Here is a 26,528-nt window from a genome sequence, read left to right on the forward strand (position 1 = left end):
CTGACTGTGTCTAATTTTCTATCCTTGAACTTTGACAGTCACCAAAGGATCATTTTGACCCTTTAAAAGGTTAGATCCCTTTACTAAGCAGGGCAGGTTGTCTCCCATATTAATATACTATGGTCAGAGTTATAATTGATCCTAATTCTGCCCAGTCATTTGTATCATCTCATTTTACTTGCCACTTGAAATGGAATCTGGAACAGCTAGATTGTTGTCTGTCAGTATCTATTCCTATTGAGGATTCCTTGCCTACAAAACTTGTCTATAAGTCATGTGTGGTATGTGTAGAAGGTAGGGAACTAAGTGTTGACCTAACCATCTGAGATATTCAAGATTTTGATGTGATTTTAGGGATAGATTGATTAGCAGCCTACCATGATTGTTGGTTGTTTCAGTTAAGAAAGTTACCCCTAAACCAACAAGTGTTCCAATTTGTCGGTATTAGGAGGGTCAACCCTCCTTGTGTTCCATCTTCCATTCAGGCTAAGTGTCTCCTTTTAAAACTATAGACAAGAGGAGTTGCTTTGAAGTTCTTCATCAACCAAAAAGATACAGGATACAAAATGATAGAATAAACATGACCTTTCATTTACTAAATATTTTAATAATCAATCCTTATGCAATCTTATAGGTGAATAGTGAATAGATCTAGATGATTTACCAGCTTCACTTGCTCTTTTACATCTTCAAGTGTCAAGTCATCAACATCAAGATTTTCATAGCTCATTAAAGCACCTAGAGCTCCTAAAAACCCCTCATGGCGCAAAAAAATTGCTTGCATTTGGCCTTTGGACCTGAAAGATTATTAGAAAAAATGCCCGCAGAAATATTAGCAAGTCATCTTTATTAGAAAGCTCAATACAACTTCCAAAACAAAATACTAGTTTCGAACCACTATATTCAGATTACCATAAAGTGAAATGATGATTTCCAAAAAAAAAAAATAGTAGTTACCAATAATCAATTGCATAAGAAATGTTGTCCATTGTACTAGCATGGCCACGAATGTATGATCCTCCAAAAAAGACCCTTTTGAGCCCTAAGAGTGCTGCTACAAGGAAAGAGATCTGACACATACAGATCAAGAATAAGCACCAACAAAACCCTTTTTCCAAGTAAAATGACTAATAATTTTACTAATTGAACTTTGTACAACAGGCATGAAAGGACCATAACAGATATAAATAAAGTTCCTACAAGGTGGATGCTAGAATTTATTAAACATAGTAAAAGTGAATCTACTGTAGTTAGAGATTCAGATTGTAATGAAATATACAATGTAGGACAAGATTTAAGTATCGCAAAATATGTCAATATGATTGGATGCTCATATAGAAGTAGTACCTTTGGAAGGTTATATTACGTTTTATCTGGATTTTTAACCTTTGCTCCAGTGTATGATAACAAATGTTTTTGTTAACATCCTGTCCAAGTTATAAATTGGGCCTTTCGCTTCACATGAGAGGAAGGACAAAAAGGCAATAGGAAAAGGTCCAGGCCATCTAAAATAGAAACAAAGTTTTCCCAAGAAGGTGCAGCCATGTTTATAAAGGCAAAGAAACAGATGTATACACACAATATATCAGCATATATCAATGCATATGAAAGAGATACACACTGATACAAATTGATAAATATCAATGCTTGCCAGCAAAGTTATGGAAACATTCACCCCTGTGCTTTCCGATAACCTATAACATAGTATGTACGTAGATACAATGCAGATGGGCACTTTGATCCCAAGGTCTTGGGTTGATTATTTTGAGATGTTCTTACCAGAAACTCAAACTATAATTAGATGTGTTATTATCTTGACTACTTTGAATTGGCTTGTGTATCGACTAAATGCGAAGACTAGCTTCCAATAGAGATGTATGGGAACAAAATGGTCAAGTGAAAAGTTAATATATGCTCCAAAACAATCACTGAGAAAATCAGTAAAGTAGTTGTGGTGTATGGACTTAGTAAAATGAAAAAAATTATCTCTGTGTTAGTTGATAGCAATTTTTTCAGCATATTGTTCTAAAGCAAATGCAGCTGATACTGTCATATTTGGAAGAAATATAGAAGGTATTCAAAAGTTAAAACATTCTCTACATAAATATTTTCAGATGAGGGATTTGGAAAATCTCACACTTTCTACTGAAAGTACATAACTAGAAGATATCAGGAGTAAAGAAATTGTTGATCTGTACCATGGGAGCTATCTACCATTCTATGAGAAATCCATGGAACCAAGCTTGTAAAGACTATAGAAGTCCTCAATCTAAAAGTAACCATTGATCAAGGAACACATCTGGAAGACCAAGAGAAGTGCACCATACATAACAAGGCAGGCAAATTGAATATTTGATAATTGCATGATTAGATACTATGCTTTAGCATTGTCACTCAATTCATGCATCAGCCTAAAAACCTTGACTTGATGCCATGGTTCATATCTTTTCAATATCTAAAAGGGATCTGAGCTGCAGATTGGACAAGATTGCAGTTCATACAAGTTTGATTAAAGTTATTGCACCTTTGTCGAAGGATATGTGGATGAAAAAGAGCAAAGCATGGTTATCACTTGTCAGATCAGCATTGTAGCATATCATGCGTGAAGTCACATAGTTAAAGACACCTATCATCAAGATGAGCTTCCTGGCTAAACATCTACAGATGTGATATTGTGAGAACTAAGCTATTGGATTTATGACCAAGTGTCATGAAAAAACTAATCATATTGAGGTGTATGTCATTTCATTAAAGAGAAGATAGAGATAAAGAAGTTGTCACCTCCAATAAAAAAGGGTGTCCAATACACGAGATTCCAGCCACTATGGGGTTTGGGGAGAGTCAAATGTATGCACAACCTTACCCCCATGTGCGGAGAAGCTATTTCCGTGTTTTGAATCCGTGACATCCATGTCATAGTAGAGCAACCTTATTGTTTCACCAAGGCCTATCCTCAAGTTGCCTCCTCTAATATCAAATCAAAATCAGGAAATACTTTCATAAAATCCTTTGAAGTATGTGAGGACCTGCATAGATGTTTGTCCAGTCCCACGTTAGGGCATTCATCAAGAAGGTCTTTCAAGGCTAGCCCTTTCATGAGATTCTAGGCCATCACAAATGGTATTAGTGCCAATCATCCCAAGACCAACATGCAGCAAGGGGTCACTATGGCATGGGCTTTTTTGGGGCTAACCATGAGTCTGTTGTGGGGTTTGTGATTGGACCCTTCCCTTAGTGAGGACATCAAGAGGAGGAGTGTGTGGACCATGGTATGCTGAACCGGCATGTAACGGCCGGTTCAGCATGTAACGGCTGGTTCAGTACGTATCGGACCGGTCCGGTACCATGGTGAAAAATGGTTCGGCCCCATACGTACCGGTCCGGTACCATGGTGGAAAATAGTTTCGGCCCCTATGGGGCCGAAACCGAGCAGTATGGAGGGCATACCGGTGCGAACCGGTACAAGCCCAGTACCACCTTGTACCGATGCAAGCCGGACCAGTTCGCATTGGTATGCCTTCATTTTGACCATTTTGACCATTCTAGCGCAGCGAACACTAACTTTGCCTCAAGGAGAAATCATGTTCCTGGAGTTATTCAAGCTACTGGAGTGGTATTCACTTCAGCGTCACCCGAGAGCTTGAAAGCCATGGAAGGCCTTAATCTTGCCTGAAGCACGCGGCGATGTGACCTAAAGTGGTCCAAAGTGGCCCTAAACATAGAAACATTAAAAAAATATGAAAAAAACATCAACAAAACAACAAAAATAGCCGAAACCCATCCGAACCAGTGGTACGGGTTCGGTACGGCCGGAACCGGTACCATACCGGTCCGGTAGGCCACCGGTATGTCTACTGGTACCGGTTTGGCAGACATTGGTGTGGACTCATCCGAACATGTGTCTAATCCCACATTAGGTCGGTGTTGGAGAGGACTTGGGTACTTAATTATGACCCCAAGTAGTAACTTATTGGCCAGCCCTTTTTGGGTGAGGTTGTAGTTATTACAAAGTAAATAACTACAAGATTCCTGACCTGACTTAATGTCCTCTTTCACAAGACATTTGGTTGAGAAGGATTTGGTAAAGCTGACCCCTGCTTAAGAGTTCATAAGAGCGAGTTGAGGTCTTGACTTACACAGCCAGGGGCCCAAATTGGTGGTGGAAAGATAAAAACCCCAATGCAACAAGCTGCTTTATAAAAGATCAACCATAATTAGCAAATTTATGAGTTAAATAGCTAACTCAGATTTTTGTCGTGCAATTGGGCCTTAGAAGTATTTTTGAGCCTAGACTTGGCTGAACTTTAGATTTTAACTGCCTAAAGTGGCCAGATCCTGACGTCAAAGGACATATTGTCCTCTACACACTTAAGTGCTTGCCCTAAGCTTATAATAAGAGAAATATGGGAATGCACATGACTAGTCTCTGCAGTTTCGTACTTACCATTTATTCCCTTCTTCTCTTCTGTTTTGCATTTGCTCATCTCTCCAATTCTTCTATCCTTACTTACGCCTCTAATTTTAAGGGGGACAATATCACATCTCTTTTCCAAAAGATCAGTAAGCACTCTTTGGAAGGTTTTTATCCCTTCAAGTTACCACAAAGTTGATTCTAATAGTTTGGTGAAAAATCTTTAGTCACTAAGCAATAACAAAAGAAACTACGGAAATGTCTGCAAATAATTTGAGGAACACAAAAGAATCTTAACAAGTAGATCAATAAGAATTACTATAAAAATAAGATTACTTTTTGGTAGCAAAACACCATAGCAGCTAGCAGCACTGAGATCAGCAGTTCAGAAACTTTATGAACATAGTAAGATGCACAATTTAAACTGTATGATTATATTTACATTGTAAGATGAAAATAAATATATTGAGGATGTATTCTCTTGTTAGTATCACTAGGTTTGCTTCAGAGTTTGTTTCTCTTTTTTTATTGTTTTGAATGAGTGAAATCAGTAGATTGACTTACTTGTGCAATGTTATAAGTAAAAGCACTCAACAATGTAGTAGCAAGATCCTCAGCTCTGTAATCTGACAGCTTCCTTTTAGAATCTATCACCTTTCCAAAGCTAGAGGCAAGGGTTGATGCTGAAAGCCCTTGCTGGAACAAATTAAACAAATAAAACTCACGGTTACTAAAATCATATTGAAAAGGGGGAAATCACTCAAAGGCACCATGGACAGCTTTGCCTTATCAAACATGACTCATGAGATGCCATTGATATTAGTAGAGAAATTATAAAGCTCCAAATGTAGTTTCTTAACAAAGCGTTGGCACATAGCATGTTGCTAAAACATGGCCTCTTCTCAACAAAATATGTTAAATGCAAACTCAAAGAGTGGTATTTTTTTTCTCTTTTATCAAAGAAACATACCATGAAACAACAAGAAAACATCAGAAAAAGGTAGTGACAGGAAAAACATTTTTGCACAACTTGACAAAGCATCAATTTGATTGCAATTTTGTACTCATTAGGAGAAAGATAAGAAATGGTGCGGAAACAGAAAGTACATATTAATTTCTGCACCAGTGGGTTAAATGAAAAAACTATTTAAAAGTTGTGAATGAGGCATTCATAAGAATGTAATTGAAAAACAGAAAGGTTGTGGTCTTCGTTTAGAAGACTTGGTGCAATCAACAGTTACTCATGTTTAGCATTATAACAGAATAAGAACTTCCCCAAAATAAAGCAATAAATGCTATATGGGGAAAATGTACCCACAACTGTAACTCCGATTATGAGTGCAGCTGCAGTTCCGTTAACAATTGATGAAATGAAATCATCAACAGAAGGTTAGTAGTTAATAATACAACTAGATGGATGGAATCAAACCTTTTGGCAAGCTAATTCTCCGCAAATATCTTTCACAATTAAATCGAGCACAAGATTATCCCCTTGCTGACTCAATTTCAAGAAGTCATCATAACTGAAACAAATAAAAATAAGTATCAGAATTTGAAAAAAGAATATTATGAAGCATATTACAGATTGGCAACATTACCTCGTGCAACCTGTTAAAAGTTTTGCTAGACCAAATATTGTGCCACCACCAATATGTGTCCCAGTCACCCGTTCAAATATCTTGTTTCCAGTAACCTACATACCATTTATACGTATTACAACTTTCTTGCAAAATCTTAGAGGGTTCATGAGTTTGAGCTAGTAGACTTTTTTACAAATAAATGTCACATAACATGCAGAATTACCTTTATTATGCCGACGCCTGAACCAATATTGACAAGAAGATACGGAAATAAGTTCTTTTGATTAATTTCTATGGGAGTCCTTTTTCCATCCATGTGTGTAAAGGATTCACCAGGGATTTTCTGCCCAAAAAGAACAGTTAACATATTTGACAATTTGTTCTATTCCAGATACTAACATCCTCATGAATAAGTGATTCCTAAGCATACCAGATCATATGGTATTAGCGATTCTCATTCTAAAGAAACATTGAAAACCTGCTCAGCAAAATTAGCATCAAAACATTACATGACTTGAGCAGTTCTGATATCAATGCATAGAACCGGGAATTATACAATATTTCCTAATGTAAATCAGATGTATTGACATTTTGCTTGGATCTAGTATTATAGTATATGATATGCCAATTGGTAATATGGTCTTTTCTTATTTGTCATATCATTACTATCACTATGTGATGCAAGGTTGCCAACTGTGCCAGTTCGTGCCATCCTGCACATACAGCTTCCGGCCTGGACTAGCATGGGACATGCACGTCTGCCAGGTATCCTGCATACTGTAGGGCGCCAAATGATATCAAATCTTGCTTCTGCACATTATGGTTTCACACAGCCCAGTATAATCGCTTTCGAACTAAAAATGTTCAAAACAATTTCTTGCTTTACTTTTTCAAAAATTCAACCCTAAATGAAAGGGGAATTTGAAGAAAAATAGTACAGATCATGATTTAGGTTGATATTATTTTCTACGGAAACACTGGGTTCATGCCCTAAAGCACAAATTCAGGACCAAAATCGAAAAATGCATAAATTTTACTTTGATCAATAAAACCTTCCCCAAAATTAGCTTAGGTCTGAAAATAATTTGAGTAAATGATGTTTGTTAGGGTTATTTTTTAAAAATATATTATCAAGTAGGGCCTATCTAATTATATTCTTCATTAGTCATCTGTTAAAACTTTCTGTCCTTGGTTGCTAATAGATGTCGTAAGTCTTAATAGATGACAAATATAGTTGTTCAATGCATAATAAAAGTTGTTTAATGTTTTAATTCTTATAAAGGACATGTCAAATAGCAACACAAAAGCTTCAGCACAAACCAAATAAGATGATTCAGCATTTAAGTCAATATATTAAACTCTTCGTAGAAACTGAGCATTAAATCATAGAAAGGCAAATAAGGAAAAAAAGAATGGATGCTAAAGTAGCAATTACATGTCAGCATGATCGATATAGCAATATCAACAGTAATAGTCTGCTCACAACTGCATGATATGCAATTATGCATCATGTAATATACAGTTCAGACCACCATCACACTAGACTTTTTGATTCATATATTTCCTAACCCAAAAATATCATACCTCCTTCTATCCCTTTGGATCCTTAGAGTGGTCTATCAGTGATGTTCTATTTCTCACCCTAGGGCATTTCCAAATTCCAACTCTTTAACCAATCTGTTATTACATACGCGAGTTGTTGCTTCTCCAGATGCATTCTCTCTGTTGTCCTTGCCACTTATTGTAAGATGCTCTCTTGTTCCATTATATTGTTATACTCAATAGACAATCATCATGCTCATTATATTGTAGCTAAATGATAACCAATTCCTATCCTTGCAATCATTCATGTCCGCTAATAGAATCAATCCATTTGTGTGGAACTTTAGCATTCGGAGTAGCAAGCCACCACGGATGAACAACTTTGAGCTCTTCATAACTGCATATGATATACCCCTATTGATCAAAACCAAGGATTGCCGAATCGGTACCGAACCAGTACCACTGGTTCAACCTAGTTCACGCATCCAAAAGCCCAAAAAAATTTAGAACCGGTGCGAACCGACCGGTTCCTAGCCAGTATAGGCCAGTGCCATTTTTTAACGCCGAACTAGACCAGTCAAAAATCAAACCGGTTCGGTACGGGCTGAACCGGCCGGTACGGGCCGGTTCAACATTGCTTGATCAAAACCACATGAGGATGGGTAAAATTTGATCATATTTGGGACCAAGGACTATGGTAGCAGGTGTATTAGCCTTGTACCGACCGGTATGTATCATGCCAGAGCGATGGCTGAGTCACTATGGAATATGGATCAAGCCGGATGAGGGCTCATTAAGAAACTTTTCTTTTTATTCCACTATCTTAAGGTAGGAGAATTTTGGAGAGGCGGTGGGAAGGTTATGTAAAGATTAGTTTGAATGTTTGGAGCTTAGATCACTGGATAATCAAATTTTAGAGGCAAGAAACTTGTTTCTAGCTAGGTAATCCCCTCCAACACTAATGTTTATAATTTGACCATAGGTTAGGAAGAAATTGGAGAAAATTAGTACAAATTGTGTTTTAGGTTGATTCTATTTTGTACAAACATTGGATTCATGCCCTAAAGGACAAACCCAGGATCAAAATAAAAAAAAAATTGAGTTTTGGGTTGAACACCAAAACCTACCCTTCAAGCAAATGACGTTTGTTAGCATTATTTTTCGAATATTTTGTCAAGTTGGGGAGGATCCAATTATACCATTCATCAGTCATTTGTTAAATAATTACTAATTTTTTAAAAGTTAATATATGTTTTAATTCTTAATAGCTGGAAAAAATATAGTTGTTCCATATGTAATAGAAGTTTAAAGTTTTTAATTCTTTTAAAAACTTTTGAAATAGCAATAAAAAGCTTTGTCATAGATAAGACAATTTGAGCATTTCAATCAATATATTGTTCTATAAACTGAAAATGTTAGTATGCAGTGTTAAGGGGGTACCATCTGGCCCAAGCTGTGTCAGCCAGTACACAATTTTAATATAGTAGGCAATATAGTGCATACCACATACCGTCCCAACTAGGGCTGGGACAGTACCAGATCCTTGTTTGGGACTGACCTGAAGGAATTAATTTACTGTCTGAATATCTGATTGCAATTTAGAAGAGAAAGAAGAACATGTTAGAGAATAGAAGACAATTAGCAACATAATTAGTAGAGTATGAAGAATAAATAGAAAAATGTAGAGGGAAGGGATAGAAAACAATTTAATGCCTTTTATTAATCAATGGAATTGATTATACCCTCCTCTTATTCTCCTTTTATAGCTACACACACAATAAGATTTACATGATGGGATTTCTTATTTTACCTAACAAATCTCTTGTCTGTCTAAGAAAGGATATAAGAAAAGGAAGGAAATAAAATACTCTGAATTCTGAAATATCGTAAAAGATAGAAAGTTTCCAATATCAAGGAATCCAAAAAAAGAAAGCCACCAAAATCAATTCAAAAGATAATCTTGATGGTATAATATCTTTCTTGATCCAACCTAGTGCTAAACTAGACATGAACGAATTTTTTTTTCTAAAATAAGACTAAGACCCAACAGCAAATGGTTCTGAGAGCAAAGAAGAAAACTGCTAGTATGTACAAAATAGCTATTTCCTCTACTCTCATACTAAAAGTAAATTTATCAAATTCACATCCAAGGTTTTAAATCCTGTGGAATGGGGTTATCCCGATTTTTCTATGGAACGGGACGCATCGCCATCCCGCCCCGTCCCAACACTTGGGACTGAGGATGTCTCGAGATGTGCCGATCGGGATGCTGAGGCAATGGCGGAAAGGTCCTATCCCGACACTTGAGATGGTATCCCGTCTCGATGTCTCGCGGAACATCCACTAGGACTTGAGTCCATGATACGCCATACGTACCGAACCAGACGGTACGGAATATACAGTACCATACTGGTTTGGTACCCGTACACGATATGGGAGCATATCGATACTCGATATGCCGAACTAGCCCCTGTATCGGGCATACTAACAAAGTGACAGGGTAGCATCGATATAGGGCCCGATATCAAGACAACGTACCTTGCTTGAGTCCTTGTTCACATCTAAACTAGACCTAAATTATATCAGCATATCTGGAATGTTTCTTTCCCTTCCAACTAGGAAAATTTCAATCATATTTGCCTAGTGGTTTGCAAAAACAACATAGATGAAATTTTGTCAGAATGCAACAAAGCTGATATATTTGAGTCGTCGAAGGCTTCACTCGAGATTTTGGCTTCCATAATTACAAAAGCTTCACTTGATGGATAATATCACCACTTCTAATGTCTTGGCCATTGTTGTTTTTGGAGTTGTTATCAATCAAATGGATATGAAGAATGTTTCTTCATAATTATTTTCTTGCAAGGTTTATGTGGACCCTTTTGCCTCGTGTTCCACATCATGCAAGTAGTGTTTGTTGCCTGCATCATGCTACATATGATCTCAACAAACTCCTACATATACATTTGGCATATCATTCTTGACCATGGTTTGCCATATTGGCCCGAATCGGGCGGTACAAGACATATCGTACCGTACCAGTTTGGTACCGGTATCCAATACGGATGGCGTACCAACAATCAATATGCCGAAAAGATTCCGTACCATACCATGCCGTATCGACACAGTGCTAGTGTGGCACTGCTACGGGATCCGGTACCGAGATGCCAAACCTTGTTCTTAACAATAATAACTAATCACTAAATTGAAGTTCTGAATATAGATAGTAATAACACCAACACCTTTGCCCATCCAAAGCATCATATATAGTATCAATATGAATGGAGTTTGGCCCTTTTCATTGCATACTGAATTTTGAAATCAAGGTTCGCCGTCTCGATACCAGATCCCATACCGGTGCCACACTAGCATAGTGTCAATACGGTGTAGTATGAAATTTTTTGGCATACTGAGTGTCGGTATGCTACTCAAACCAGATATTGGTACCGAATTGGTATGGTACGGTACGCTCCATACCGTCCGGTTTGGACCGGTACGGCATACCATGCTTGAGATGGTGCCTTTCCTCGAGGGTTAGCCATGTCCATCTTCCATTTGGCATGAGATGACTAATTATGCCTACTTGATTGATACTAAAGCTACTGATACACCAATGAAGCTTAATTTTCTAATTCATTCCAATGATGGTTAACTGCATACAACTTCCATTGACATCAACTCATTGGCCTTGTTGACTATGATCATCTTCTGAAAAGTTCGTCGCATTCTACAGCAACCCACCCAATCTAGCCTAAAATTTATTATATAAATAATTGAAGAGATAACTAGTCAAGAATGACATAGCATTATGCTTCTGAATTGGAAAAATGTTAAGGCTAGGAGTGGTAATTACAAGGAAGTTCTCCGCAGAAAATGAGTCTGCATGTTTGATTTAACCTGAAGAACATTCAATCTTTGGCAGCTTTGCTTATAGTGGGATGAAAGATAGTGGTGATGAAAGTGAGAGGGGTAAAGTGACTGGACTCCATGTTGAAATGATTTTCTGAGGCACTGTTAACACAATTACAAAGAGAATTACAAGACAACTCCAGCTCAATAAAGAAAGCTTTTGCTTGCCCCTCCAGAAATAAAAGAGGGGGAAAAGAGGAGGGGGGATGAAAAGAAAAAAAGCTATAGAAAATACTAAGAAAGGATCCTCCCCAATTCCGCAAAGATTCAGTTTTCGCTTTCTTTATACTTATATTAGACATTTTTCACATGAACTGCTGGATCAAGAAATGAACTAAGTCAGAAGGTAGTCCTCGATGGAAGTGAGATAGGTCTGTTTTAGTTTCAGAACCTTGTTTGTTCCAGGCGCTGTGTGATATGACTAACTATAACACACAATGATGTACATTGCATCCTGTAGCTTATGACTATGCAATCCAAAATAAACAGTCCAGAAGAGAACAGTTTCAGTGTTAAACCTTCAACAAAAAGTTTGCTCCAGCTACAACACTATCCATTTCATCCAGCTTATCAAGAGAAACACCTAGCTTTTCTTTAAACACATCAGCAAATTTATATGCCCCTCCACCTGTGGCCTGGTCAAGCACTATAACAACAGATTAGTTGGAAATGAAGACCGATAATTCAAAGTTTTTTACTGCTACAGAAGGTAGTAGTATTAAAGATCTTATAAAGTCTGAAGCTATGCATCATTGCAGAATTAATTACACACAAAGCACAAAAAATAATTATTTAATTTAAAACAATTCAGAAAGTCACTAAAAATATCTAGTTTTGATCAGCTCAAATTCAAAACAGAGAGCAGAGTATCATAGTTGTCTTTTATGAAAAATCATAACAACAATGAACTATATATCATGCACATCTTCTTCTCCATATTAATTTTCCATGAAACATTGAAATTCCAAAGTGGATGAAAGTAAAAATAACCAGCCATAACAACCTAAATAATCTAGCACATGTTCATCCAAGATGCAGCTTTGTACAAGACAATATGTTTTCACTTTTCAGCAAACTGGTGCAAAACACAAAAGTTTGTTAATCAAAAAAAGAAATTAAATAAACGTTTATTATAAATGCATTTGACAAGACATGAATTGTCTAAAGTTTGGCAACACGTAGAAAATTATATTTTTTATCATGACATGGAAAATACTGATGTCCAACTGCAATTTGCAGTTAAGATCCAGTGATAGTTTAATTTAATACATATTATCTTCTATTCAACGGACAGTATAGCTACATGCTTCGTTTATAGAGGATCCAACCATCATGGAGATCAATCATGAATCCATTGAATATCACTGAATATTCAATCAACCATTACATAACGGTCATATATTAAGCATATTACCTACGTTTTTTTAACTGAATTCTAATAACTGCACGTCATTTGATGACTATACATGCGAACTTCTATGGAAAATGATATAACTTAAAATTATCATGCAACACAGCAGATGCAATGTAATGTTAAATACTACTAATACAAACAGTTTGAATGTATAATTATATAAAAGGAATAAAATATTAATTCTAATAAGAATTGTCAAGTCTTTTTTACAATTATGTGGGATTGAAAAACAATTAATACTACTAAAAGAAACCAAATCATGGTTAAAGGAAAATCCATTTGTAGGCTAAGGTCAAGCAAAGCCCCACAGAAAATCTCGGTAAGTTTTTTTCTTGAGCATGGATCCAGACAAATCTAGGCAAACTCCCCAATTCCAATATGCAAACCAGCATGTTTACTGCAATTAGTCAACCATAATACCTATTGACTTGAGTTCAGATGCAAAGCAGCTTGGACTTATGCTAATTATCATATCTTCTGTGTAATCTAAAATACATTTGGAGTCAGAGTTAACCTGGAAGACAGAATTCTACAAGCTTAATATATAGACAATTTAATAGTTGAATTTAATATGTTTACAATTCATCATTCCATTTTAGTTTCCCAAATAGCCGGTAGGGAGTAGGGGGATCGAGCTTTGTAACCAAAATGTGAAGAAGCTACTGAATAAATTCTGAGAAAAACAGATGCTCTCTTCTCAAATGGTTTCAGGATAAATGCAAGATTCTAATGGTGACTACTAGAGAATTGGTGATGAGACTGAATGATTCTTGATTAGAGCAAAATGCTAGTGCAAGAAAAAGAATTGGTGAAAGATGGAGCTGATCAAACTAACCAAATTACTAATGTCAACCAAGTGTTACAAAAATAATCACAATATAATGAATTTAATCAATCATGTAATGTTAAATGAAGTCAACATAAAGAAGAAAAAAGGTGAACTGACTACTTGGTTGTAACTAAAAGTTTTGACACATTTGTAACTAAAAGATGATTTGCTCGTAAAAGGGAATGTTGATCAATGTACTTTAAATGGTTGATGTTTTATCCTTTTTATATTTTATGTTTAGAAAACAAGATGGTGGTTAAGGTTCAACAATCATCTATGAAGAACCTTCCCCAATAATAATAACGAAAATGAAAATTGTAGCCACTTAGCCATGGCCATGGGTCCAAGGGAAGGTAAGTCAGTTACCTCTTCCACCAAGTTTATATTTTTAATATATTTTTATGTACAAGAGAAGCTTAAAATTGCTACACTATTTTTTGCACAAAAGTTACCATTCTTGATTGTGCATTTTAGTTATTTATCTGGGTCAAAAGAATCCATGTGGGATTGCATGAGAACAGTTGATGAAGAACCTATGCTATATGTTGGTGGAAAAATGGACCACCCCACAAATGTAATTATAGCACCCAAATCCGTCCGCTCTCGAGCTCATCCAAGTGATCGAGCTCTTCCGCTCTCGAGCCCATCCAAGTGATCGAGCTCTTCCGCTCTCGAGCTCATCCAAGTGATCGAGCTCATAGGCCGAGCCGAGCACAGCAGGCCGAGCACAGAAGGCCGAGCACAGAAGGCCGAGCACAGAGAGCCGAGGCCAGAAGGCCGAGACCAGAGAGCGCCGACCAGAAAGGCAACCCCGCCGAGCCCATGCCTTAGCCAAATATCCAATCTCCGCCCAACCCTCCAAAGGATCTGACAACTAAATATATGACTCCACTTCAATCTGCCACCATTCCCAAGTCATTAAGGCACAAGATCTCCGCAGGCATTCGGCACACCCTAACATTAATGCATGAGACTCTCTCAAGTCTCCGATGCACTCAGGCATTTAATGAACACGGCCCAAGACGATCTCCGGATCACTGAACCATCAGAGCGCATGGCTCTACCTGACCGACGGTTCATTCGGTAATAAATGCACTTACCATCCACAGACCCCGGGCCCGCCACGGCCGGCGGTTCAACCACTCCAACAGGTCCGATCGACCGTGACAACTCCCTGGTTCCGGTCTGATTCGACCCCGTTCTCCACCACGCCATAAATGGGCCAAATCGTGCCCAATTATTACGGACAGGGACAAATCTCCCGGTCACCTCCCAGGTAACGTAATCCCCTCCTATAAAAGGGAACCTGGGAGAACCAAGAGAAGAAAAAAAAATAAAAACGGAGACAGATCCCCGGGACTGAACCCGCCGGGAAGCACAGACGCAATTGAGGACACCATCCTCTTCGTCTTCTTTATCTTATCCAAATGTTCTTGCTGTCTTCTCCATATACTCTCTTCCCTGCTCTCTCCACATACTTGCCCCCTCTGACTTAGGCATCGGAGGGCCGGCGCCGGGGAGCCCGGCCACCGGCTTTTTTGCAGGACAGGACAGGACTGGACGCACCACCCCTCTCCGGACTCGCACACCCCCCCCGCAGCGGAGGACGCAGCCGGCCGGCGCACCGCCGTCCGCCCCCTGCAGGAGCGGAGCTCCTCCTTCCCCGGCTTCACGGCGGCCCCCGGGTTCAATTTCCAGCAACAGTTGGCGCTAGAGGAAGGGCCCGAGTTCGCTGCCATGAAGCTAAGAAGCAAAGGGGCTTCCAATGCCTCTCGACGTCCTCCACCTAGCCCGGAGCGTTCCGTCCGAAACCCATCACCTCCGACCGAGTCAGTTCATCAAGTTCGGCCGGAGCAGTTTGATGCCCTGGTGCAACAAGTGCAAGCCTTGGCTACCGCTGTCCAAAGCTTGCAACCCAGGGGCATCCCAACGGCACCGCCTCCTCCGGCTCCAGTTCAACCGGAGCCCCCTACAAGCGGGTTTCCCCTTCGAGTATCATGCTCCAAGTCCCAAACGCTCAGTCCAAAATTCACCATCAAGATCTCCGGTAGATCAAGTTCCACAAGTCCAACTCGAGCACTTCGATGCGCTTGTGCAGCAAGTCCAAGCGCTAGCTATTTGCAGCCCAAAGCCTGCAACAAGTGGAGGCCCCTCCTGTGCCGCCTCCACGGAATCATGTGAAGCAGAGGAAGAAACTTTCTCCTGACTCCCGAGCCATCTCGAATCAGGCATGGCTCCCGCTGCAACGACGTATGTGGGGGCAACCAGTGAGAAGCAGTAGTCCAAGTCTCACGTCAACGAGTTGGGGGGAAAGAGAAATAAAAGCTGAGGTCTGGAGAAGGAAAGTTATGGAGCTTTAAAATGGGATTGTAAGCCTCTGTGACAAAGGGTACAGCCCCATTAAATCCCATTATCCTTCCAAGTCTTCTGTCTTCCGGCAGCAAGCAAGAAACCAGCATGTACTCCCTCCTTATGGGCGTAAGTCCTTGGGACGGCGCCCGCGACATTGCTCCCCTTTCAGAGCGTCGCCATCACTGAAGCCCCCGTCGAGCTCATGCAGACCGAGCTCAGAAACCCGAGCGCAAAACACCTAAAAAATCAAGCCAAAGAAGGCCGGTGCCGAACCAAGTCCTGAGGGACTTCGAAGCTCGAGAGCTATCAAAATATCTCCAAAAGGTACAGGACGCCACTTTGGCTTCAAATAAATTCAATATTTTATCTATTTTAGGTTAGCCAACGAGCTCGGCTCGTTCTCCTACCCTGACCACGGTCAGGATGCCCTGAGACGTTAGGATGCCCCAATATATTGGGATGCCCTGCCACAACGGGATGCCCCGATTCGTCGGGATGGCCCGAGACGTCGGGGTGCGGTCTTAAGTGACCGGACGAGCTCGGCTCGTGCTCCATCGGCTTCCACCGTCGAGCTCGGCTCGTGCTCCCCGACTATGAGTTAGCGGTCCTCTCTGACCGGACGAGCTCGGCTCGTGCTCCATCGGCTTCCACCGTCGAGCTCGGCTCGTGCTCCCCGACTATGAGTTAGCGGTCCTCTCTGACCGGACGAGCTCGGCTCGTGCTCCATCGGCTTCCACCGTCGAGCTCGGCTCGTGCTCCCCGACTATGAGTTAGCGGTCCTCTCTGACCGGACGAGCTCGGCTCGTGCTCCATCGGCTTCCACCGTCGAGCTCGGCTCGTGCTCCCCGACTATGAGTTAGCGGTCCTCTCTGACCGGACGAGCTCGGCTCGTGCTCCATCGGCTATGAGTTAGCGGTCCTCTCTGACCGGACGAGCTCGGCTCGTGCTCCATCGGCTTCCACCGTCGAGCTCGGCTCGTGCTCCCCGACTATGAGTTAGCGGTCCTCTCTGACCGGACGAGCTCGGCTCGTGCTCCATCGGCTTCCACCGTCGAGCTCGGCTCGTGCTCCCCGACTATGAGTTAGCGGTCCTCTCTGACCGGACGAGCTCGGCTCGTGCTCCATCGGCTTCCACCGTCGAGCTCGGCTCGTGCTCCCCGACTATGAGTTAGCGGTCCTCTCTGACCGGACGAGCTCGGCTCGTGCTCCATCGGCTATGAGTTAGCGGTCCTCTCTGGCCGGACGAGCTCGGCTCGTGCTCCATCGGCTATGAGTTAGCGGTCCTCTCTGACCGGACGAGCTCGGCTCGTGCTCCTACCCTGACCACGGTCAGGATGCCCCGAGACGTCGGGATGCTCCGGCTATAGGGATGCTCGAGACATCGAGATGAGTAACGGTCCTCTCTGACCGGACGAGCTCGGCTCGTGCTCCATCATCTTCAGCCAACGAGCTCAGCCCGCTCTTCTATTTTTGGATTTCTCTGCCGACGTCCCCAAAGAACGGAGTCCGAGCAGAGAAGCGTCTTCAGTCGCCTCGGCGCAAGGACGCACACGGTACAAGAACGGAGTCCGAGCAGAGAAGCGTCTTCAGTCGCCTCGGCGCAAGGACGCACACGGTACAAGGTACCCATTTACTTAATGTTTCTACGTTAATGTCTCCATACTGTCTATTTTTGGATTTCTCTGCCGACGTCCCCAAAGAACGGAGTCCGAGCAGAGAAGCGTCTTCAGTCGCCTCGGCGCAAGGACGCACACGGTACAAGGTACCCATTCATTTAATGTCTTTACATTATTTTATTCTTGGACTCTTCTCTGCCGACGTCCCCAAAGAACGGACTCCGAGCAGAAAAAGCGTCTTCAGTCGCCTTGGTGTAAGAACGCTCACAGCACCAGGACGATCGATGACTGAACTACTTCCTTCGCCCGAGCCAAAAAGCAGCTCGGACTCGGAAGTCGGGGGGTAGTGTTGGTGGAAAAATGGACCACCCCACAAATGTAATTATAGCACCCAAATCCGTCCGCTCTCGAGCTCATCCAAGTGATCGAGCTCTTCCGCTCTCGAGCCCATCCAAGTGATCGAGCTCTTCCGCTCTCGAGCTCATCCAAGTGATCGAGCTCATAGGTCGAGCCGAGCACAGAAGGCCGAGCACAGAAGGCCGAGCACAGAGAGCCGAGGCCAGAAGGCCGAGACCAGAGAGCGCCGACCAGAAAGGCAACCCCGCCGAGCCCATGCCTTAGCCAAATATCCAATCTCCGCCCAACCCTCCAAAGGATCTGACAACTAAATATATGACTCCACTTCAATCTGCCACCATTCCCAAGTCATTAAGGCACAAGATCTCCGCAGGCATTCGGCACACCCTAACATTAATGCATGAGACTCCCTCAAGTCTCCGATGCACTCAGGCATTTAATGAACACGGCCCAAGACGATCTCCGGATCACTGAACCATCAGAGCGCATGGCTCTACCTGACCGCCGGTTCATTCGGTAATAAATGCACTTACCATCCACAGACCCCGGGCCCGCCACGGCCGGCGGTTCAACCACTCCAACAGGTCCGATCGACCGTGACAACTCCCTGGTTCCGGTCTGATTCGACCCCGTTCTCCACCACGCCATAAATGGGCCAAATCGTGCCCAATTATTACGGACAGGGACAAATCCCCCGGTCACCTCCCAGGTAACGTAATCCCCTCCTATAAAAGGGAACCTGGGAGAACCAAGAGAAGAAAAAAAAACAAAAACGGAGACAGATCCCCGGGACTGAACCCGCCGGGAAGCACAGACGCAATTGAGGACACCATCCTCTTCGTCTTCTTTATCTTATCCAAATGTTCTTGCTGTCTTCTCCATATACTCTCTTCCCTGCTCTCTCCACATACTTGCCCCCTCTGACTTGGGCATCGGAGGGCCGGCGCCGGGGAGCCCGGCCACCGGCTTTTTTGCAGGACAGGACAGGACTGGACGCACCACCCCTCTCCGGACTCGCACACCCCCCCCCGCAACGGAGGACGCAGCCGGCCGGCGCACCGCCGTCCGCCCCCTGTAGCAGCGGAGCTCCTCCTTCCCCGGCTTCGCGGCGGCCCCCGGGTCCAATTTCCAGCAACACTATAAGATGTCCAAGAATGATTATTCTCCACATCCCATCTGGTTGAACTTCTTGAAAGGGATCCACTCAACATCTATATCAAGCAAAGGAAGAAATAGCCTTCTCCTTACCTCCAAAAGAAACCTTCAAAAAATCTTTGCATTTGAAACTTTTTGTGCAAAAAAAGGCAAACATGTGTGCACTATTCATTCAATCTCCAAGTGTGCTTCCTTTCATTGCAAAACTTCTAGTTACTTATCATTTCATATTCCTTATCGCCAGCATCTACTATTAAGCTTATGTTATAGACATTTTCTTATGAACACAACATAAAAACTAACACCTCTTTCCAAAGGAAAACATGTTTCGACTTAAGAATTCCACCATTATCATGCAATAAATTTGTTCCTCCTATAAGGGCCAATATCAGTTATAATCTCGGGAATCCAAGGCCCTGGGAGGGGTGGACTAGGAACAGACCTAACCTTTGGCCTTTTTTTTGCACAAAGTGGCTTCTCCAACTTCTAAACACATGCCAATTCACTTGTCAGCCCAAGCCTTTACCATTGCACCAAACTAATAGCTCTAGATGGAACAAACTATTGAGTTCGCATATCAAGAAAAGAAGAAGAGATCTGTAGCTGAAAAAAGTTGATCTATGGCTAGGTAGCCCCATAAATCATGGCTTGGTAGATTCAATTAATTGTCCGTACTTCATAACATTTATCTCAATTGCCACATATTTATTAAGTGCATTTCTTTCAATCTAGTTATTGTGTGCATATATGTGAATATCATTATTGCGACTAAAAATGATACTAAAGGCCCTAACAAGTCAATGAGGTTTCTAAAACATCACATTCACAAAAGGATCTCGAGAAGCATAGACACCAAGCGAGGGTCAAGATAGCGAAGTCTACAGGTGGAGCAAACTCGTGCTAGAAGACACATCTAATCAAGGTCTGAAATACTGGTCTCCAGTCCACACCATATGAACTGGCCAGCATGTACCATAACCCTGGAACAGTACAGGTGATATCTAGCCGAACTATGCCCTGACTGCCCAATCAGCATATCTCACCCAACCACAGGTGGACTTGAGCTGAATCAAGTCGTCTAGTCCCATTACTGCTCAAGATGACTTATATTTGGTGTTTGGGGATTGATTTCCACCTATAAAACCTACTCCGTTTTACAAAAAAAATATGTGTAAATGTTTAAAAAACAAATTTAGATGGTAAAGATTTCACTTCAAGAGAGGAACCTTAGGGATACACCTCGCAGTAGTACTTCTTGTCTATTGTCTAATTCCAATTTCTCACCCTCTTCACACGTTTGTCACAAAAGCACAAGAGTACTCGAGATATTACAAAGAACCAAATCTTGTTTATTTATAGACTAACAAAAGATAGGATAGAATAATTATTATAAAATAACTTCTTAAAGAGAAAATAATGCATTTAATACCAAGATTTCTGACCAAATTTCACTTAGCAAATTTCAACACCATCAAGTACTTAGCGACTTGTCTGCAACTTGATCCACTATCCAATGTGATTTGACCCACACTATGATTTATGACTCGATTTCAATCCAGATAGCATTGTTAAATGTATCCTGATTAATATTAAGATTGAAGCACCCAATTAAGTAAACATGGATGTTCAAGCATTATTAGATGTTCATCTTAAAGTAAGCAATCACATATTATGCATTGAATGCAAATCTTTAGGAACACTTATTTCCTAGAAAAGATATTTTAAGAATTGATGACTTTGGACATTTCATTTAAATTTATTTTCCATACAATATCTAAAACTTCTAAAAGTAGGAAGTCTAAAAAGTAATCCGGTTATGTATGGAAGGAGCATTACCACATGATTTATGAGGGTTTACACCTCAAAGCAAAATTACTTGACAACTGACAGAGGTTATAGTTAGGTGCTGGTTCTTTTATAATCATGGTTAGTGTGTTACCCAAACATGTCATAAACATTTAAAGGTCTATACTTCTATTTTATATGTATGAAGACTGACCAACATCCATGTATAAGAAAACACAAGAAGATCCATACCTTTATTGCCACATGCCCATTAGATAAACCAGTAATAATTCCTGCCAAATTAAGTATTTGTAATTTTAAGCAAAGAATATTTGAAACTAGCAATCAAAGAAAAAAAAATGTACATGAAAAAAAATAAAAAATAGCATATGCATGCTATAGTTCTTCTGCACACAAAACAAATGATCATAGCAGGTCAATACTGAGAGAATGTTATCAGACATAGAGAAGGGCAATAAAGGGACTACAACATCTTAAGGACAATATTCGAAGTTGCCTGTGAAGTTTGAGTAGGTACAAGTACTACAAAGGCTGGTCTGAAAGATTAATGAAGAAGTGAGAGACAAAGTATACCAACACATTAAAAATTTGTGTCGTTGCTCTACTTGGCCATCAATACAAAAGACATCTATATAATTATGATTATTGATCAGCTTAAACATGCAATAAGAACAACTTGTTCCCATTCAAAGAACATATCATCTCACTTAATAGGAAACCATCATAAATGATCTGTCATTAAAAAGGGGATGTATATTTAACCAAGTTTCACAAAATCGATACCAAGAACCATACCTATACATAGGGTATGCCGTACCGGCCGGTATGGGCCGGTACGAGCCGGCCCGAGCTGAGATCGGTACCGGATCAGCGTGGGATGCCGGTACGGGTCCGTACGAATCGGTCCGGGCTGAGATCGGTACCGGATCAGCGTGGGATCTGGTACCGAAAGCTTTTTATTGAAAAATCGGCCAGTATGATTGCCGTATCAGTACAGGACCGGTACCGGTATGACGAACCTTGCCTGTACGTTTCTAGTTCAATACGATATGGTCAATACAGTAGAGTACACACCCCATACCGAGACGGTTCCAACACTTTTTCTCACTTCTAACCATGGTACCACCCGAGACTAGGTCGGCACAAGTCTGTAGTATGGGGTGGTTCCCTCGGTTCGGATCGGTACAAACTGATTTGGCTCATATATTGATCCAAAACTCAATGTCGTACTGGTATCTTAATGGGACGGTATGGTACGATCAGTACAGGCCAATACAGGTGGATACGACAAACCTTAGCTCTAACCTATAGAGGAATTTGTTATCATATATTATCAGTTAACCCATCAATTCCTATCCAAAAAAAGTTAACCCATCAAACAAAAGCTATATTTTTGGAAAATTCTTAAAATAGACCAGTAGACATATTGCACACCAATAGTTCTATCTAACATGAAAGCTTTATGTAAATCTTGTGGTTGAACATAACTACTGGGGGTATCTCTTACATAATAGATGTATTCATGAAGATTAAATCTGATGATCAGAAAGCGTAATCCAACTTGCATATGGACTAGTATTTCAATCAAGGACAAACATATAAAGGTCTCGAGTGATTTTGCCTAAGAAGATTTGAGCTTGTGGAAGTAATTACTCATGATAAAGTGCAAAGTACACTAACAAAATACTATCATAAACTCTCTCTCTTACTCTCTCTTGATATAAGGGTGGAAGAGGAAGAGCCAAAAACTTGGAGACTATAGGTTAGCCAGCTTATCCTAGTGAAAGTAAACATCTAGTTAAACCTGATAATATCCAATGCATATAGTAAGTTAGGAGGTGGAGAGTCCTACGGTTGACTAGAGTTATTATCTCGAATGATAAACCTATTGCCTCCTCCTCAAGTCATTACATGATTTTAAATAAGTCCTTGAATGTATTCTCACTAGAGTAGTGTGAATCTTCCATTGCAGCATAAAAAAAAAAGTCCTTGGAGAAAACCAAGTCCAATATATCACTTGGAGATCCCTTGTGCACATAAAATAATTATGATCAAGTCCCCCCATTCTTTTCGTGCATGCACACAGCTCTGTGGAATAAACTTGTATTGCCAAACCAATACATGCATCATTAGGGTGATGTAATCAAACATATTTACACAATTGAAAACCCAAATTGAGAACTTAACTATGAGTAGTGAAAAAGTATGATAAATCATCAAGAAAAATCAGTAGAACAGCAAGATCAAGAACCTTCTGTCAGATCATATTAAGCCTTAATATTAGACAAAAATCACTGATGGATATCTTGTTGGACTACTAGCGCTCATTTGTGATTTAATAATTCTTACAAGAAACCTCCTAACAAATGACTTAAATGAGTTAGCAGACTGGCTAATTCACAAAGAGACAGATCCTCCTGTGAATTTGCCAGCCTGCTAACTCGTTTAAGTCATGCAAGCTATGGACATTCACAGTTGACTCTTAGGCTGAAGATGTGTTGGGCATATACACATAAAGAAGAAGCATATCCATGCAATATGCCTTAAGTAAACATAATATGTCAAAATGTACCATTTAGAGCTTGCAATTCCAAAAACATCATGGGTCGCCAATTTAGTACATGCTTTTGTATCTTTCATATACTCTCTCACATCACTAGTAGAGTAAGAAACAGTATCATTTCATATTATGACAAACTGAAACTGGTTTGATTTTTATTAGTAACTAAAGGAGTTTCTATCCATGGTTACTTTCTCTAGTATGTAATCAGAGTGCAACACTAATTACAGAAAATAACATTTTTGATTAGTGAGAAAAGCATATCAACAGTATGTTTTTGATTTGATGCCATTACAAGGCTTGCACCTTCTCCTTGCCATATGATATCATCATGCTTAAGATTGGTTTGGAGCAAGGTTCGCCGCATCGGTACCGGACCCATACCGGTGCCACACTATCATAGTATCGGTATGGTACGGTATGCGGTACGTCTAGCATACCTAGTGTTGGGACACCACCAGTACCAAATCGGTACGGTACGTTCGATACCTTCCGGTATGGTATGCCCGATACCGTTTGGTACGGTACTGTACAGCATACTATGGCTTGGAGATGTCTATAGTCGGGCTATAGCTCTTGCTATAATTAAGAGCTACAATTTGTATCGCCATCTTCCTCTTCTTCTTTGTCATGTTCTTCTTGCTTCCTTGCATCGGGTCATTTTTACAAAACTATAGCTACACCAGGAGGGTGACCCTACCCTCAAATATAAAGACATTTGAAAGGGTCTTCATATAGACAGTCAAAAAAACAGTCCATCACTAAATATTACTTTCCCTCTTTTAACTCGCAATTGGATTTGTGATGAAATTATTTGGATTGCACATTCAAGACTTCTTTAATAAAGTACAGCTGTATATGCATATAATGACATCCTTGGTCAGGAATAACAAATGAACGTGATCCATAAAGGCGATCCCAATGTACCAGAGAAGCGGTATTTTTTTCTATCGTAAAAATAACAGAAATACAACAAGAAAATGAATGTCAGATAAAAATAGTTAAAAATTATACCGCTGTCATGGATAAGCTTCTTGGATTTAATGAACTCCAAACAATCACCAAGACGCCTCCTTTCAAACTTCACAAAACGTAACTCCCCACCAGGAGTTGCATTACCGCTTCCAATCTGCTCATTACCCTCATTGCCGCCCGAAAAATAAACTAATTTGATCAACGTTCCTAGAATTGCCCAACCATCACATCCCAGTTAGAACCAAAAAAAAAACCAAATTTAGAACTTTGGATGCCACAAATTAATCGGAGAAATGGTAATGCATGCCTCCGATGTCGAGTGCGAGCAGAGAGGCATCGGAGGGCTGATTCGGGAGACAAATTGGAGGATTTCGCTCGTCGAGATTCCCAGAGATTTCTGCCCCACTAAGCTCCAGCTTCACGTGAGGAAGCTCCATCTCGGCTAGATCAAGATCAAAAATTTCTCAAATTTCCGGTAGCATTTGGAAGAAAGGATCTCATCTACGTCTTCTGGGAGGCGATGCGAAGGAATGGATTAGGTTTAGGGTTTTTGACGGCCAATGACAGCGAGGGGAAATGGAGAAGGAAAATTAAAGAAACGGAATGCAAGAAAGTTGGACTTTTTTGATGCAGTCAACAACCTAAACAGTCGGGCGGCGGGTGGTTGGTGTAATAAAAGGTGGCGGATGGCACGCAAGAAGCAGCGTTGGACGAAGAATATACTCCCGGGGTAGGTAAATAATCGGTTTTAGTACTTTTAGATTTTGTTGATATCCAACATCTATCCAATGTCTTTTTCGTCTTGTCCTTGAGATGAGCGGATATCTTAATTTGCACTGGTATAAATCGTCATCAGTACGATAAATTTACCTTTTAAAATTGAACCAGCACAAATCGTGCACGTATCTTGTGATATTTTTAAATTATTTTTTTATTTGGTCCAATCAATTATTCCTTTTAAAAGTTAAACCAATTTGTAAATTTGTCATAATAAACTAAACATTTAAAAATCATATTTTTAAAAACTTTTTAAATTTTTATTGATATAGTGCCAGGTTATGTCGATCACTGATCTCTATGCGTGGCCCTGGGGAGGACAATTTTGGTCTGTTTGAACGCTCGTTTCGTCAGACCCCGAGTGTCGGTTTCCATTTCCGGGAGTTTCTGTAGGAAGTGCAGACGGTGGATCAGGTGTGAACATTTAACCAAAGGCGTCTTGGGAATCGGCAATAGCTAAGCATTGTGGCCATCACAGTTCAAGCTACGTATGGCTGGCGTACAACCTAAGGGCTTATTAGCCAAAAGAAAAAAACAAAAAAGGATTAAATGAGGATTCATCTTTTAGTTAAAAATAAAAAATAAGACTAAAATTTTAAATTTTGTGTGACGGAGCTATTTTGATTTTTCCCAAGATGGGTCATTGTTCCGTTTCGTCCCGATAATTGGATTAAGAAATGCTCCAAACTATGCCGAACGAGATATTAAGACAATGACAGTAGATATTGAAGATAGTATCTTTGTTGAAACTTGAGTTTTTAAATAAAATATCATTAATTTTTTTTTAAAAAATAATTTTTTTAAATATATTGTTTGGATGGTAATTAGAGATAAGCAAACTAATAAACCATAATAATAGGCCATGCATGCACCCTCCTTGGCTCCATTATTTGCTCATTCAAGCATTGGGTTCTCATTGTTCAAGCATTAGATTAAGAGATGCTCCAAGATATACCGAACAAGATACTAGACAATGACAGGATGACCCTGTTTTGGTATTGGAGTTGGTACCTTTGTCGAAACTTGAATTCTTGAATGAAATATTGTTTATTTTTTTGGAAAAAAAATAATGTTTAAAATATATTGTTTGGATGGCAATTAGAGGTAAGGAAACTAATAAACCATAATAATAGGCCATTCACGCAACGTCCTTGGCTCCATTATTTGCTCGTTCAAGCATTGGGTTCTCATTGTTCCCGCATGAGAACGTGACGTATCACGATCACTTTGTTTCGGCCTTAGATGG

General features: G+C 40.4%; 1 protein-coding gene across 1 annotated transcript; it reads right to left on the reverse strand.

Moving 5' to 3' along the window:
- Nucleotides 1-613: 613 nt before the first annotated feature.
- LOC120103988 (pantothenate kinase 1-like) lies at nt 614-25,199 on the reverse strand. Its single transcript, XM_039120732.1, has 10 exons — nt 24,813-25,199; nt 24,545-24,712; nt 21,202-21,242; nt 11,961-12,077; nt 6,215-6,334; nt 6,010-6,104; nt 5,841-5,934; nt 4,976-5,107; nt 958-1,070; nt 614-797 (listed from the first exon to the last, which is right to left on the reverse strand). Exons 1-10 carry the CDS (start codon nt 24,940-24,942, stop codon nt 629-631), a joined length of 1,179 nt encoding a protein of 392 aa, XP_038976660.1. The 5' UTR covers nt 24,943-25,199; the 3' UTR covers nt 614-628.
- Nucleotides 25,200-26,528: the final 1,329 nt, after the last annotated feature.

Source organism: Phoenix dactylifera, unplaced genomic scaffold (genome assembly GCF_009389715.1).
Source record: "Phoenix dactylifera cultivar Barhee BC4 unplaced genomic scaffold, palm_55x_up_171113_PBpolish2nd_filt_p 000873F, whole genome shotgun sequence".
NCBI classification, from domain to species: domain Eukaryota; kingdom Viridiplantae; phylum Streptophyta; class Magnoliopsida; order Arecales; family Arecaceae; genus Phoenix; species Phoenix dactylifera.

Excerpts from the sequence above, each read along its gene's own strand:
- LOC120103988 (XM_039120732.1), bottom strand. The coding sequence starts at position 24,942 with ATGGAGCTTCCTCACGTGAAGCTGGAGCTTAGTGGGGCAGAAATCTCT. Across the intron at positions 6,335-11,960 it reads GAGCAAACTTTTTGTTGAAG|AAAATCCCTGGTGAATCCTT; the intron begins GTTTAACACTGA and ends CTTTTTGGGCAG. Across the intron at positions 1,071-4,975 it reads TTACTTATAACATTGCACAA|ATCTCTTTCCTTGTAGCAGC; the intron begins GTAAGTCAATCT and ends TGTATGTGTCAG.